Raw genomic sequence first — 14,371 nt, 5'->3', positions numbered from 1 at the left:
AAGGTGTGAGAGGTGTGAGGCACAGGCCGTTGCTGGCTGCCCCCTTTCCAGTGCTCTTTGATGCTCCCTTTGCTGTCCAAAAGTAGAAATTTAGGAGGACAGGAAGCGAGCCTCAAAGGTAGCTGAAGAGGTCCCTGTCCCTCCCTGCTGCTCTGCGCCTGCAGGGTTCTGCTCCGAGGAGTCTGAGAAAGAGAAACTCAGCCTGGCATGTCCACAGGCCGATGGGAGGGGGAACCACCTGGGGTCTGGGAGTCCAGGCTCCTGTGGTGGCTGCTGACTCAGAGGCAGGGTCCTGTCAGCTTCTTACCCAGGAGGCCCTCGGTGCGGTTTCGGTACTCCTCAGGGAGGCTGCAGGAGGCATGGAGGATGTTGGAGAGAGCAATCACTGAGATGGTCACTGTTCCATCTAAGCTGGCTGATACCATCGAGCCATTGCGGCTCAATACGACTCCAGTGGTGTTGAATATCTCCTGGCCTAGAATGTTGGGAGACAGATGAGGAAGAAACCAGCATTGGGATCCTGCAGGCCCAAGTCTTGGCAGGACTGAAGGTTCCAAATGCAGAGAGGAGACTGAGAGCAGCTCTGGGGTATCCTGAGGCACCTTCTCTAGTGGCCCAAAACCAAACACACAGAATACCCTCAAGTCCTGCGCCACCCTCTTCTAGCTTGGGACTGAAGAAGGGGGCTACCACAGAGAGGTTGTCACAGCACTGGAGGAAGGAGAGAACTGAGGAAGGAAAGTTTAAGTCTTGCTCCTGAGTGAAGAAGCTGCTCAGGCACAGCTGCTCAAGAAACAGCAGGGGTGGCGACCAGTCTCTTCTACCCTAGTGCTGCTGTCTCCGCGCCCCAGCACGCTGCTCCCAGGTGTGGGGCACCCACTGAACTCTCACGGCTGTCCCCAGCCTACCTTCTGCATCTTCACGGTTAGTATCAAATGTCACAGTCTGGTTATTGAGCCGCACTTGAATTGTGTCATCGGGCTCAAGAAACCATTGAACCTGGAAGGGAATTGGAGAAGGCCTAAGCCTGACCTGTAGGTGGGCCCAGAGCTGAGAAAGGAGGCTGCAAAGAGCTTAGAACCTGAGCTCTGGACAAAGATGAAGGTGATGGTAGATGTGACAATGAGGTTTTGCAAGCTAACATCTTGGAGTGCTTAGCATAGACCAGCCTCTGAGTGGGACCCATTTCTTAGATTACCTCATTAAAATCTCACAACGGCCCTGTGAGGTAGGTAATGTTATTATCCCCATTTTACTATAAGAAAACTGAGGCACTAGAAGTTAAGTCATTTCTTTAGTCATGTAGCTGGTGGAACCAGGACCCTCCCTGTGTCTCTCGGGTGACTCTCAAACCACTACACTGGCAAGATGCATCCTCCCTCCCTTCTGCCCCTTTCCCTTCCTCTTTCTTCCTCCTCCTGGGTCTTGATTTCCAGCTGAGGCACACCTGAACACTCTCTGGGAGGGGAGCAGGGATGTCTAGTGTTCCCTGTCTCACTTACTATGATGGAGTCCAGGCTGCTGGAGTTGTACTGAGCGGCAAAGGCAATGAAGTTGGAGGCCTGGGCCGAGCCAGTCTGGGCAGTGCGGCCCTGCAGCAGGAAGGAGGAGTTTCCATCCTGGGCCCGGACCAGCAGGAAGTCCCCCAGCCCATTGAAGGTGTAATTGGCATGATCCAAGGTGGTGATGTGTGGGTCCCCAAACATCCAGGCTGGAAAAAGGAGATACCACATTGGCATGGTAGACGAGGGAAGGGTCTAAGATACGATGATACCCCTAGGCAGGGCATTTGCCCAGATGGACTCGAGCTGGGGAGGTGTTCATGGCTTATAGAATCTACCCTGGAAGCCCTCTTGCACTTTTGTGCCCCCACCGCATCCATGTCTGCTCATTATCTTTTACTCCCCCATTCCCGCCCCCTCCCTAATGCCAGGTCCAAAGCCCCTTCTTTTGCCGTTGGACGCAGAGCAGAACCATCTCCGTCTTCTCTTGTGGCCACAGCCTTGCCCCAAGAAGCTAGTGTTGCCCTGGTCCAGGCCCCGAGAGGCTATCCCTCCCCAGATCCTCTGTCTTGACCCTACTCCAGAGTGGGCCCCAGCAGCCTCACCAGGCCTGGGGGGCTGGTACCCAGCACAGCTGATGCGGGGCCACCTTTGCTGGTACAGGGCACATAAGGAGGGCTGGTCATTCCATTGACAGCACCACTGTTGAGGCTCTAGTTCTTGGTCTGTGGAGAATAGCAGCATGTTGCGGGGTGGGACATGGAGGACCTGCAGAACTCAGCGAGAAGGTTCGGTGGGGCAGTATAAGATGAGTGGCAAGAGCATGGTTTGAGAAATTGGCACACTTCAGTTCAGATCCTGCCCTACTCAGTGGCCTTAGGCTATTGACCAATTACTGTCTCCCTTGAAGGTTTGTTGGAGCCACATATAGCCAAGCCCTCAGGTGGGTCAGAACATGGTTGGAGCTAAAAATCTCCCTTTCTTGAAGAGTGGGGTGCTGAGTCCCACTGCTCTGAAAGTGCTGGGAGTGGAAGGGCATGGCTGATGATCTGGGGACTATGGATGCTGCTTGGATTACAGGGAGGAGGGTAGAGGACATACATTACTTGCTCCCCTACTCCTGTGCCCTCTAGCTCCTTTGGAGGGTCTCTGACGGAGATGACTCCATATTTTCCCCAAGATAGCCTGCTAATCTGGGTCCAGAGGCTAGGGTCAGACTCCCCTTCCCTAGGAAGATGCCCTTGTTCTGGGCCAGGGCTATGGGGGCAAGTGGAGATGGGGCAAGAGGCACTCAATCATAAACCCCTAGGATGTCAGCTGGAAGGAATGTTGAGTGTGTTGAGTGTGTCCTAACATCACAAGATCAGGAAATCGATCCCTTTTGTCCCCATTCCCTCCCAGTTCCTTCCCTTCCCAGGGAAGGGAAGGAACTGGGAGGGAATGGGGACAAAAGGCTTCATTCTGTGGGTCCCACTGCTTGGCTTTCAGCCTAGAGCTGGTGCTTGATGAGGAAGAGCACAGAGCTCCAGAGAAGGTAGGATTGAGATCTCTGTGGACGCACATACCAAACTGCCAAGGACTCTGCACTCTCCAGCCTTCGAGAAGCTCTCCCCATGGCCCATAGCTGCAGCACGCTCCTCCACGCCAGGAGGAGAAGCTGCACAGCTGCCTGCTTCTGAGGCCCCACCAGCCTGCAACAAGTCCAGACATACTCAGGCCCAGGACGCCTGTGGTGGGGGCAGGATCAGGGTGAGGTGCTCCTGGGGAGAGGTTGAGGGTGCCTCAAAAGGGACAGGTTAGATGTGACCAGAGGGATGGTGGGTGGGCTTATGGGGGACAATGGATATACCCCAAGAGACAGGAAGGAGATGTCACCTGTGTGGACGGGCAAGAATCGTAAGTCCCATAGTCCCTGCTGCCAGGAGCAAGGGCAGGAGATCTGGTTCCAGTCCCAGCCAGGCCACTGAGGCTGTCTCTTCAACCACTGCAGGCACCTGAGACGGTAGTTGGGTCTTTCTTCCCTGTGCAGCTTATAGACCTGTAGGCCCCTGAGGCCTTAGAGAGCAAAGGAAGAAGGGTTATATCAGGGCCTAGGGACACAGGCTCTGCTCTAGCTTTAGGTACAATCAAAACTCAGAAATGCACCTTCTGTATGTCACTTTCCCTCTCTGGACAGCTCTTCCAGGGATGGGACCCCATTCAGATTGGCAGCAATTCCTCCTCAAAGATCCCTTTGATGTGAACCCCCAAAGCCCTGAAAACTTAGCTCTTAGGGTGAAACCTTAGGGACAAGTGCTGGGTGGGGAGGCCTCACCTGCACCAAACTGAGAGTCAAGCCCTGGCCCTGATCTTCAGTTCATCCCATCCTCTACCCTCTTGTCTGTCACTCTAAGCTCCAGCACCTTCCATCCCCTCAAACCAATTCCTCCTCATGCACCTTATATCTCAATGAATGATGCTGCCAGCCACTAGCCATCCATTTAGACACTTGGCTTTCACTTTTGACCACCCTACCCAGCACAGACATGTCAGTGGTCAAAGCAGCAAGACAAGAGGCCAGTGTTCAGAGGCCATCTGGGGAGCCAGCCACAGAGGAGTTGGCATGTGAAGCAGGGGTTTGCTCTAACACCACAGGACTGAGGAAGCGTCCTCTGTGCCCAGACACCATTCTTGTAAGGGAGAAGTAAGCAGGAGAATGAACCCTGATGGGGGTTTGAACTTTAAATAGACCTTAAATTAATTGTAAGTTACACTCTGCCCACCCCAGCTGCCATGAGTGAGAAAAGGCTCCAGAGTTCCATAAGATACAGTAGGACATAGGTATTAGATTTTGACTCGGTTCCTACACAAAAGAAGAAATTGTCAAGATAGCTACAATTCGTTAAAGGTTTGAAAACAATAATCATTTTTTATGACTATCTGTTTATGTGTCTGCTCTACAATAGCCTGGTATCAGGGAAAACACATCAGATACACTCCCCCAACACATATACACACAATCGTATTGTACCTCCTGGGTCACAAACAGATGTATCTTGGTAGAAGGGCCTTAATTTCACTGGGCAGCTCTCTCCACAAAATGGCACCCATGATTTGACCTAGCTTCTATTTATTAAAAGTTCTCGCCACGGAATGAATAGAACTGGATTTATGATTCACAATTTACTTGGCTGGTTTCTAACGTTAAAATATCCTTTGTTCTATCACATTTGGAAACCATAATTTCTTTCTCTTTGGGACTTCTGGACAGGACACTGAGTCATGGTGGAGGCCTCACAGGCTTCCTCCTGATACTAAAGTACTGGCCTTCTTACTAGAGGGAGAGCTCTTTGAGAGCAAATGTAGTTGGTCTTTTTTTTTTTCTTAGTACAGTGTCCAGCGCGCGCGCGCGCGCGCGCGCGCGCACACACACACACACACACACACACACGATGGCTGAATGAATGCTAGACCTCTGGAACTCCTCTTGGTAGATTCTCTTAAGGGATCTCATCTGGGCTTTCATTCCAGCTTAGATAGGACATTAACTGCCCATTCATACCCTCATCTCCTGCCACACCCCTCTCTTCCAGGATCCAGGCCCCACTGAGAGACCTCCTGGGTTTGGCTCATTCTAGAGAGGAGACAGCCCCAACTGAGGCTGTATTGCATGAAGGTAGAGAAGATACCAGCAGCTCCCTGGGAAGTGCCAATTCCCGATTACACCTGTGGGAGGTCAGTGCTGCGGACGCCCTTTGGGATGGTGGAGATGCTAGGGAACTGCCCCTGTAGGACTGTCGTGGCCCACCAAGTGAAGGAAAGAAGAGGAGTTCAATCCAGCTTAAGTGTGATGAGGGGGTACTTTTACCTGAGTTGGAATCCAGGAATTGATCTGGACGATACCTCTCCCACACTGGCTGGAATGTCAGTGGGCTGTTTTCATAATACCCATCTCCACTGCAGGCAAAGGAAAGAATCATAGACTTCTGTCACATGCAGGATCTTCTTGCTCAGTTGGCAAGTTTCTCATTCAGCCAATCAGTCAGCCAGTCCCTCACTCAGTCCCTCACTCAGTCCAGCTAGTCATTCGTTATCAGCTGGTCAGTCAATTAAATTACTCAGTCAGTCGGTCAGTCAGCCAGCCAGAATCACTGACTTTTACCACTAATCAGGAGAGATGGATTGGGCAGGGGTGGGGAGGCTCTAATTTATTCCACATGATTGCTAATGGCCAGAAACTGATCATGAGACAGGGGTGTGAAAACAACAGAATCCAGGCCTCTTTCCAGTTAGTTTTTCTTCCAGTAGGGATTGGTGAGGACAGTATATTGGGGTTATTAAGAGCTAATCTCTGGAGTTAGGCAGTTGTAGATTCAACTTTTGATTCTTACACTTAGTAGCTTGGTAACCACAGGCAAGTTACTTAACCTCTTTGATTCTTAGTTGTCACATGTGTGTAAAAGAGATTATGGTAGTGCCTACCTCACACTATTGTGAGGATGAAATGCAGTAACATTTTTAAATGCCTCAGAACTGAGTGAGGATTTGATGCAATGGGTGCATCCCCTCCCCCTCAGTGGTGGCATTCAAAGGCTGCTCCCTGAAGGAAGGAATCCTAGGCAGAAGCCTACAGCTTCACTCTGAGTGCATGCCCCAGAGCGGTGACTCCTGATCTTTTCTCCCCTCTGACACAGGATAGATGACACACACAGGTGTGGCACTTTCTGTGGGCAGGTGCACTCAGAATGGTGTGAAATTCCTAACTAGTTGGGTAATTCCACTCCTTTCTTCTTCACAGCACATCAAAAAGCAAGTGAAAGCAATGTAATTATAGGGCAATCCTGAACACTCTCTAAGAGAAAACCATTTGCAGCAATTACCAGTAACAAATTACATGTGACCTTCACAACCGATTACACACACCAGTACCTGGAAATACTGTGGCTGAGAACTGTTGTGTCAGAGACTGAGCCACTTCCACACACAGGAACCCACATCCCATCCACTGCCCCATCTCTCCGCCCTCCGTCTTTCCCACTGACACCACACAAGATACCCCTGAGTAAAGGATTAATTATCAGAGGCCAGGGGCACCAGAAGCCAGGAAGGCAGATTTCAGACTCAGATGTCTGGGTTCAAATTTCTGCTTTGCCACTTCCCAGCTCTGTGACTTTGGGCAATTACTTATCGATTCGTACCTCAGTTTCCTTATATGTAGAATGAGTAATAAATAGTATCTCCTTTATGATGTTGTGATAATAATATGAAATAATGCATATTAAGTACTTTGTTTAATAAATCTCAGCTGTTATTATTATGATATTTGAGAAGTCAAGAGAGGTCAACTAATGTCAGTGGAAATTAGAGCAATCAAAGCTCGTGGGATTATTACACTGCATGGGTTCTGGGAGAGAAAAGAGAATGGCAGGGTAAATAGGGATCTTTTAATGTGAAACAGCAAGAAGTGAGACCTGGAGCCAGTGTGAGTCGGAAGCATCGGCAAGGAGGATTCATGCCTGATCCTGGGGGATGGGAATGTATGTGCAGCGAAAACACTTCTCTGCACCACTTCCTATTGTCTGCCCAGTGCTGATAGCCCCTCCTCGTCCTACCTGGAGAAGCCCATGAGGACCCTGCTGCCTGGGAGCTGGGTCACGTCCCACTGCATTCCACCGCTTTGGTAGAGAAACAAGGTGAAGGATCTGCTCCCATCTGTGGTGAGGATGGCCTGGTAGGTGTTAGTCTGGGAGTTGGTTGGAGACAGAGATGCTTGTGAAAAATCTAGAGTCTCTTCCCTAATGTCCCATCACCCATCCCACACCCCTGCCCTGACACACACATCTTTTCCTGGCCTACCCAGAGCAAAGGCATGGGCTTAAGATGCTGATAAGCTTGGGAGTGTGTAGAGCACCTTTCACCCTGGGTGTCAAAGCACCTAGCATGGTGAATTTGCCTTCTTTGTGACTTGTTTCCAGGGAGGGGTGATAAAGGGCTCTGGGTTAGAAACCAGTGGGAAGACAGTTTGTATGAGAAAACTTCAGGAACCTGGGAGATGAACTAAGACACCAGAGAGCTAGGAGAGGCCTATATAGCTTCCTCAGGGATATTTAAGGACGTTGTCCGAATGTCTCAACCTGAATAGGAGAGGACCATAGCAGTTGAGACTGGGAGGTCTCTGAAGGTGAATGCAAAGCACTGTGCTTGTATAAAGTAGGTAATCAATGAACTGGTTGAACCAATGAAGAAATAAGTGACTTTAGACCAGACACAAGGAAGAATTCTGTGACTGTAACAGCTGTGAGTCCCCAGAGGGAAGACTGTGTGGTGTTCCCATTTCTATTGGATGGCATTGAGGTGGAAAGCCAGTGTCTGAAGTCAGAAAAACTTGTGTCCAGGCTTGGCTTTGTCATTTGCTGGCTGGGTGACCTTGGGCAAGTTGCTTAAGCTCTCTAATCATCATCTTCCTCATCTCTACAATGTGGATAATAACAGGTTGAGCCGAATAAAATTGCCAATAGCCAGACATTTTTGACATATAAAAATTCTATTTCCTAAATTTCAACCACCTAATACCCAGTGCTCTGGGCTGCTGTGAGGCCATATAAGTAAAGGGTTGGGGCAGCCTGGTACACCGTGAGTATTCAGCATTGGGGTGGGGGATAGGGAGAGTGCTATAATCAGCAATTTGTCCTTGAGTCAGAGAGGGTTTTGGAAGATTGGTTCCTGCCTAGGATTCTAGGATGTCTGACTTCCAGATGGTTCACAGGGAGCTGTCCATTGGTCCACTCACCCCGAAGGTCCACTGGGCAGGATATGCGGAGGCATTGACCCATGTGACCTTTAGGGTCCACCTGGCTTTGTAATTCCAGGTGTTTGTGAACCTTTTAATCCAAGACTCCACCTGCTGGACTACACGTGGCCTGTAGTCATCATCATATAGTGTCTTATATTCCTAGGAAAGGAGGACAGATAAGGACAAGGAAATGAGAGTCCCAGCTCAACACTCCCAAGGGACCCTCACTTTCTACATGGTGATCCTGCTCACTTGAGTCTACCCACATCTCACATCCTTTCCTCTCCCAGGCCTACATTTTCGGTTAGCTCCTTGGACCTTGAAATCCATTCAAATTTGGCTTCAGGGAAGCCTGGGGTGTGTGGAGTAAGGAGTCAAGGCCCAGAAACCCAAGTCTTCTGGACTTGAACTCATGCATCTCTTAGCACAGACTGGCTTGGATAGCATAACCATCTGTGCCCATATCAACCCCCATGTCCAACCAGAGGCTCCTTGAGGACAGGCATGGGTTTCTCCATCTTTGTATCTTCTACAGTGCCTTATCCATGGCAGGGGCATAAGCCACATTCTTCTGCTGGAACTTTTGTTACACACTCCCATCAATTGGAACCATTAACCCAATCCAGGAGCACACAGAGAAACCCTGCTTGACTCAGGCTTTTTAGGAGAGACCCCCTATAACCTTATTCTAAACTTAAATCCTGTTTGCTAACCCCCATCCCTCTGTCACCTGCAGTTCTTCTCATGACGTGTCAGGGTATTTCTGAATCTGTGTAACAGCCCTAATCTACTTCCTCACTGCCCTCATATTTAAACACCAGTCCTGCCCACACTGACCCCAGGCTCGACAGCAGTAACACATGCACTGCCCTCCTTTGTCTCTCCTGGCTGGCTACTGGTGGATCTTAAATGTCGGGCTTTGAAAGGCCTACCTGGTAAAATGTGGTTCCCCAGCGGCTGGAGAAATCAGCATCATCCCAGAATGGAGCTACCAAGGCCACACGGTCCCCGCCTGTGAAGCCTCTAAGAAGAGGGTTGGGGTAGGAGAAAATCTGGTACCTTGACTCTGGGAAGATAATCTGGCCATTATCTGTGAACTGAGCACAAGGTTCTTCTGGTTAGGAGGGAGGCAGAGCAGGCTTGGGCCAGCTCCTCAGCAGTGTGACACCACCACCACCACCACCACCACCACCCCCTGCCCCCAAGGCCCTGTCAGTGTAGAACTTCAGAGATGTCAACAAGCTCTGTAAGGTCATGTCAACTATCTCCCTGCCTGCTGGAGAAACCCTGTTTACATAGTTCTCACACAAATACTTCAACCTCCAGACGTTTCTATTGTTCTAAGTCCTTCATAAGGTGGTAGGTTTTGTCCGGCATCAGTGGCAGACCCCATCTGTAAGACCAGCCTATCACAGAGCAGACCCCTCTGGGTAAATCCCCTCAGCCTCGTCCTAAAGCTGGTGCCACATTAGATGGGGCTAAAAGGATTGATACCCTCACCCCATAACTGTGTCACCCTTTCATAGTGCATCCTGACTCAACCTCCTTCACTGAGAGCCACAGGAGCCACAACTGTTGTTCCAACTCTCCCCCAGGAGACATGAGTACCTGGACCAGGGAACCAGGAAATGATTACAGAAAATGTAAATGACATCGAATAGTTAAGTTTCCCAAACAGAGCTCCCCGCTTGTAAAAAGGGCCCATGAAAACAGTGGAGAGCTTACTGGGCCCTGAGATCTCTTCACTGAAATAAAGACCCTTTTGTCCAAGTGGGCATTGCCTTGCTCTGTGTCTTCCTCAGCTGATGCCCTGACATTAAAGACTTAATGCAAACTGTGTCAGACACAGTTTGCAGGGACGCAGTAGGTGATTAACAGGCGTTGCTTTCATTATCCCTTCCTCTCCATCGGGATCACTGTCACAGGCACAGGGCCATCGAGAAGCCCTCGAGAGGTCACAGGTTCTGCTCTTTGGGCTGCAGCAGGGGACTCACGTAGAGAAAATTTCGGAGAGAGGAGCCGAAAGGGAAGCCAATCCGGGGCTCGAAGAGCGGCGAGGTGAAGTCCACACTCCTCCTGACAAACTCCTGGTCTCCAACACTTGACCCATAGGGGAAGAGGGAAACTCCTGGGCCAGTACAAAGAAGAATAGGAAGTTCTCATGGGCCCTGACTTCATTCAGACTGACAGAGATCCCCAGAGAGCTTTCCCAGCTGCTCCTCCACCCTGTCCTCTGTTTCCCTAACTGGGAACCATCAGGGACTCTTCTCTTGTCCTAGGACTCCCTAGAATTCCTTGGACAGTTTGGGCAACCTTATCCTAAACATTTCTCAAATGGCTTTCCTCTTTTCCATTATGGCAGCACTTACATGGTCTTGCTTGGAAGCAAACGGTCTCTACACTGCTCTCCTGGCCTCCTGCAAATTTATCCTTCACTCCAGCCACCACAGCACTGTTCATAAAGGCAAATCTAACCACGTCCTCTCTGGTTCTCATTATTCACAAGACTCCCTCGCATGAAAGCCTCAATTCTTCCTACTCTTTATCTTACTTCCAGCAACCCCAAATGCTTTGAGGATTTCCTCCCTCATGTAACACTGGGACTCCTTTTTTACTTCCAAATCTTTATTCCAGCTATTCAGGCCCTCCTGCCTACTTGGGGTGCTTCCCCTCCCCCAGTTTGTATTCACTCTTTCCAGGAATCCTCCTCTTTAGCTTGAACCCATCCCTACAGCCCCTAGGGGTCTTCCATCATGCATGCCTAATACCCTGGGCTTATTCCTCTAATTACACCTACTGAGGCAGTAGATCTGTCTCTTGCTGGACAGCACCTTGATCATTTCTCTATCTTCCAACTCTGAGCCTAGTGCCACGCACAAAGCCAATCCTCAGCACCCAACTTTGATTGTTTCATTGTCCCCTGTGAGGCCCTTCTGACCTGGGAGAGCAGCGTCTGTGAGCAAGCAGGCTGAGACTGAGCATTCAGTTACATCACCCTTATAAGGGGGATATGGGGAGTAACTTGGTTTCCCATGATCCAGAAGAGGTGGTGGAAATACCCACAGTACTGGGTCCCCAACTACCCACAAGGGCCTTCTTTGGTAAATCCAATTCAGCTGCCACAACTCCTAGCTCCACATCTAGCTCAATTTTCTCCATCTCAGGGTTCGGCAGACCCAGCTTTATGGCATCACTTACCTTTCTCAGTCTTAGTAGGGATTGGGACAGCTGTTGAGCTGGTGCCTGTAGATGTGCTGGGATTGGAGGTTGTAAGGATCTGGGATGTTGTTGAAGGTGTTGCTGTGCTTCTCTTGACATCTGTCTTCTGTGAGACTGTGATTGTTCCTGGCATGCAGGGAGAGAAGACTGGGTGATACTGTTAGAGAGTAACAGAGTCGAAGAGAGTCATAGACTTTAAGAGCTGGAAGAGACAGCTAGAAAATCTTTCGTCTGTCTTCTGCTCACATTCAAGCTACTCTCTGCAGATAAGCAGTTGTCTGCTGGGTCAGAGGGGGTGGCGACCCTGTCACCCACCATACCATTACTTCATCCTCTTGTGGACCTGACCTCAACCTTAGCCTGGTAATATTAACTCACCGTCCTCTCTTAAGCATTCCTCTAGGCCAAATTGAGCCAATGGGGCCACTGTAAGAGACCAAGATGCTGGAGTCTCTACCCACCTGATGTCTCAGTCTTCACGGTGGAGCTTGGGGATGCTGTGGATGGTGGATAAGTGCTGGTTCCAGACAGAGGCATGGAATGACCTGAAAATAGTGTGTTGGAGTTCCAGGTGACTGCAGGGCCAGGGGCTGATTGAGAGAATGAAGAATTACTGGTTGAAGTATAGAAACTCGATATGGTCTGAGCTTTGCCCACATTACCAGAGGAAGTAGAGTCAGAGAAAGCATAGTCTGTGGATGGCTGTAGTGTAGGACTCTTAGAATACTTAGATGCTGAAGAAGTAGCAGGAGTGGTTTTGATCAAAGGGTAGGTTGTAAGTGGAAATGACAAAGTTGGTATGGATCCAGCTATACTGTTATAATTACTTGTAGAACTCATATATGTGTGCCTTGTAATAGGGTTGGTATTGGAGGCTACCATTTGAACAGTTACAGGATGCTCAGGGGTTTGTGTGCTTGACTTGCCCACTGAAGAAGCTGAGTCTTGCATGGTTTTTGTCAAGAAGTTACTTCTAGAACCTATAGTGGGAATGACCTCTGCAGTCATGTTTTTATGAATAATTGAGCTTGAGGTTGTTGTCAGAACTTCTCCACTTGGGGACAAAATTGTGGAAGGGGTACAAGAGGCTGTACCACTCAGGTTGATAGAACTGACAGTAGTTGGCCCGTCAGTTGCCCCCAGTGACAAGGCCGGCATTGCTGTTTGGGTCCTGTGGCTGTCTCTGACTGGGTTTGAGATTAATGTTGTGCTGGTACTTGAAGGTGACAGAGTGTGGGTGACAGTTTGTGGAGCTGTGTGCACATTTGGTGTGAATGGAGATGTGACTCTTGAGAAGGTGTTAGTCACCTGGGAGACTAAACTGACAGTTTCAGATCCTCTGGTGGTTCCTGTACTTTGAGTCTGAGCCATCTGGGAAATAGCTGATGTTTCCTGAGGAGAGGTGCTGGGAGAAGTTGAGATTGACTGTCTTGTTGGTCTCCCTGTTGTTAAGACCTCAGAGGTGATGGTTGAAACATTGCTGGAGATAGTAACAGACATGATTCCCATGGTTCCTGGAGTAGTGTCATGACTGGTTGCAGTGGACAACAATTCAGTTGTGGACTGAGTTATGTGGCTTTCCCTGGAGGGATTTGTTGAGAAATTCTTGGTCTTATCTGAGGTAAACTTTTCTGGAGAAGAACTTTCTGAAGTTGTTTGGCTGTTTGCTATGGATGAAGAAGCTGTTACTGTGCCCACTAAGGTGGTGGCCACAGCCAGAGAGGTTGCTGTGCTGGTATGCAGTTCTCCAGCAGTCTCTGTGCCTTGAGTTTGGTGGGATTGGGAAATGGCCGATACCACGTCAGGTGAGATGCTGGTAACAGGGGATGTTGATTGTCCTTCTGAGCCTCCCAGTGTTGAGACTACAGAGGTGGTCTGAGGAATAGTGCTTGTTATGGAAAATGATGTGCCTCCTGAGGTTCCCCGGGTAGTGTCAGAACTGGTTGGTGCTGTCCATATTTCTGTGGTAGTGGCAATGACCTGAGTAGTGTGACTGTCTATGGGGGGTGCTGGGGTGAATGTTGTCATTTCGCTTATGGTGGAGGTATCCCGAGGAACACTTTCTGAGAGCGAGTGTCCACTTGGTTTGAATGAAGAAGTTGCAGATGTGACTGTCTTGATTGTGTCTGTTATGGGGGAGACTAAACTTATGGTTTGGGATCCTTGTGTGCTCTGTGTGCTCTGAGTGTAACCTATCTGGGGAATAGCTGATGATTCTTGAGGAAAGGTGCTGGTAGAGAGTGTTGTAGAAACCTTAGAGGTGAATGCAGGAAAGCTAGTTACAGATAGTGATGTCTCCCAGGTGTTTTCTATAGAGGTGTCTCTTGAGGTTGGTGCTGTCAACATTTCTGATGTTGTCAAAGGTATGTTGGTGACACTGAAAGAGGAGGAAGTCATTTTTTCATTTGAAGAGGATGTCTCCAGAGAAATGCTGCCTGATTGATTATGTTCAAGTGGTGAAAAGACAGAAGTAGATGTGGTTGCTATGGTGATTTTGCTTAATTCAGATTCTCCTGTGATCTTGATGATCTGAGTCTGGTAGTTCTGAGAAGATGCTGATGTCTCCTGAGTAGAGATACTGGGGTAGAATGCTTCTGATTGTTCCAGTAGTCCAGTTGGCATTGACGTTGTTGAGGTGAGTGAAGTAATACTTCTACTGGAGGGTAACAATGTATCCATTGTATTCACTACAGTGGTATGAGTAGAGGTTGGTGCTATCAACATTTGTGATTTAGTCAGAGGTGTGTGACCAAAAGTGGGAGAGGATGAAGTGGCCTTTTTATCCAATGATAATGTCTCCTGAGGAACAAATGCCGTAGCAGTGTGTGTGTTTGAGGCAGATGAGGGCATTGATGGGCTCGCTTCTCTGAGGATGCCA

The 14,371-nt window shown here is 49.3% G+C and overlaps 1 protein-coding gene across 1 annotated transcript in view; it reads right to left on the bottom strand.

Annotated features, from left to right (window-relative positions):
* MUC4 (mucin 4, cell surface associated) overlaps positions 1-14,371 on the bottom strand; it is a 54,067-nt gene that overhangs the window by 12,005 nt on the left and 27,691 nt on the right. Inside the window, 13 exon segments of the mRNA XM_011385267.2 lie at positions 216-305; positions 308-475; positions 909-999; positions 1,503-1,711; positions 2,108-2,227; positions 3,068-3,193; positions 3,378-3,557; positions 5,350-5,438; positions 7,094-7,224; positions 8,272-8,433; positions 9,207-9,371; positions 10,269-10,402; positions 11,473-11,619. Coding sequence (XP_011383569.1) covers positions 216-305; positions 308-475; positions 909-999; positions 1,503-1,711; positions 2,108-2,227; positions 3,068-3,193; positions 3,378-3,557; positions 5,350-5,438; positions 7,094-7,224; positions 8,272-8,433; positions 9,207-9,371; positions 10,269-10,402; positions 11,473-11,619 — 1,812 coding nt within the window.

Source organism: Pteropus vampyrus, unplaced genomic scaffold (assembly GCF_000151845.1).
Source record: "Pteropus vampyrus isolate Shadow unplaced genomic scaffold, Pvam_2.0 Scaffold680, whole genome shotgun sequence".
Lineage (NCBI taxonomy): Eukaryota > Metazoa > Chordata > Mammalia > Chiroptera > Pteropodidae > Pteropus > Pteropus vampyrus.
Note: the sequence above shows the minus strand (reverse complement) of the source record. Positions and strands in the feature narration are given on the sequence as shown.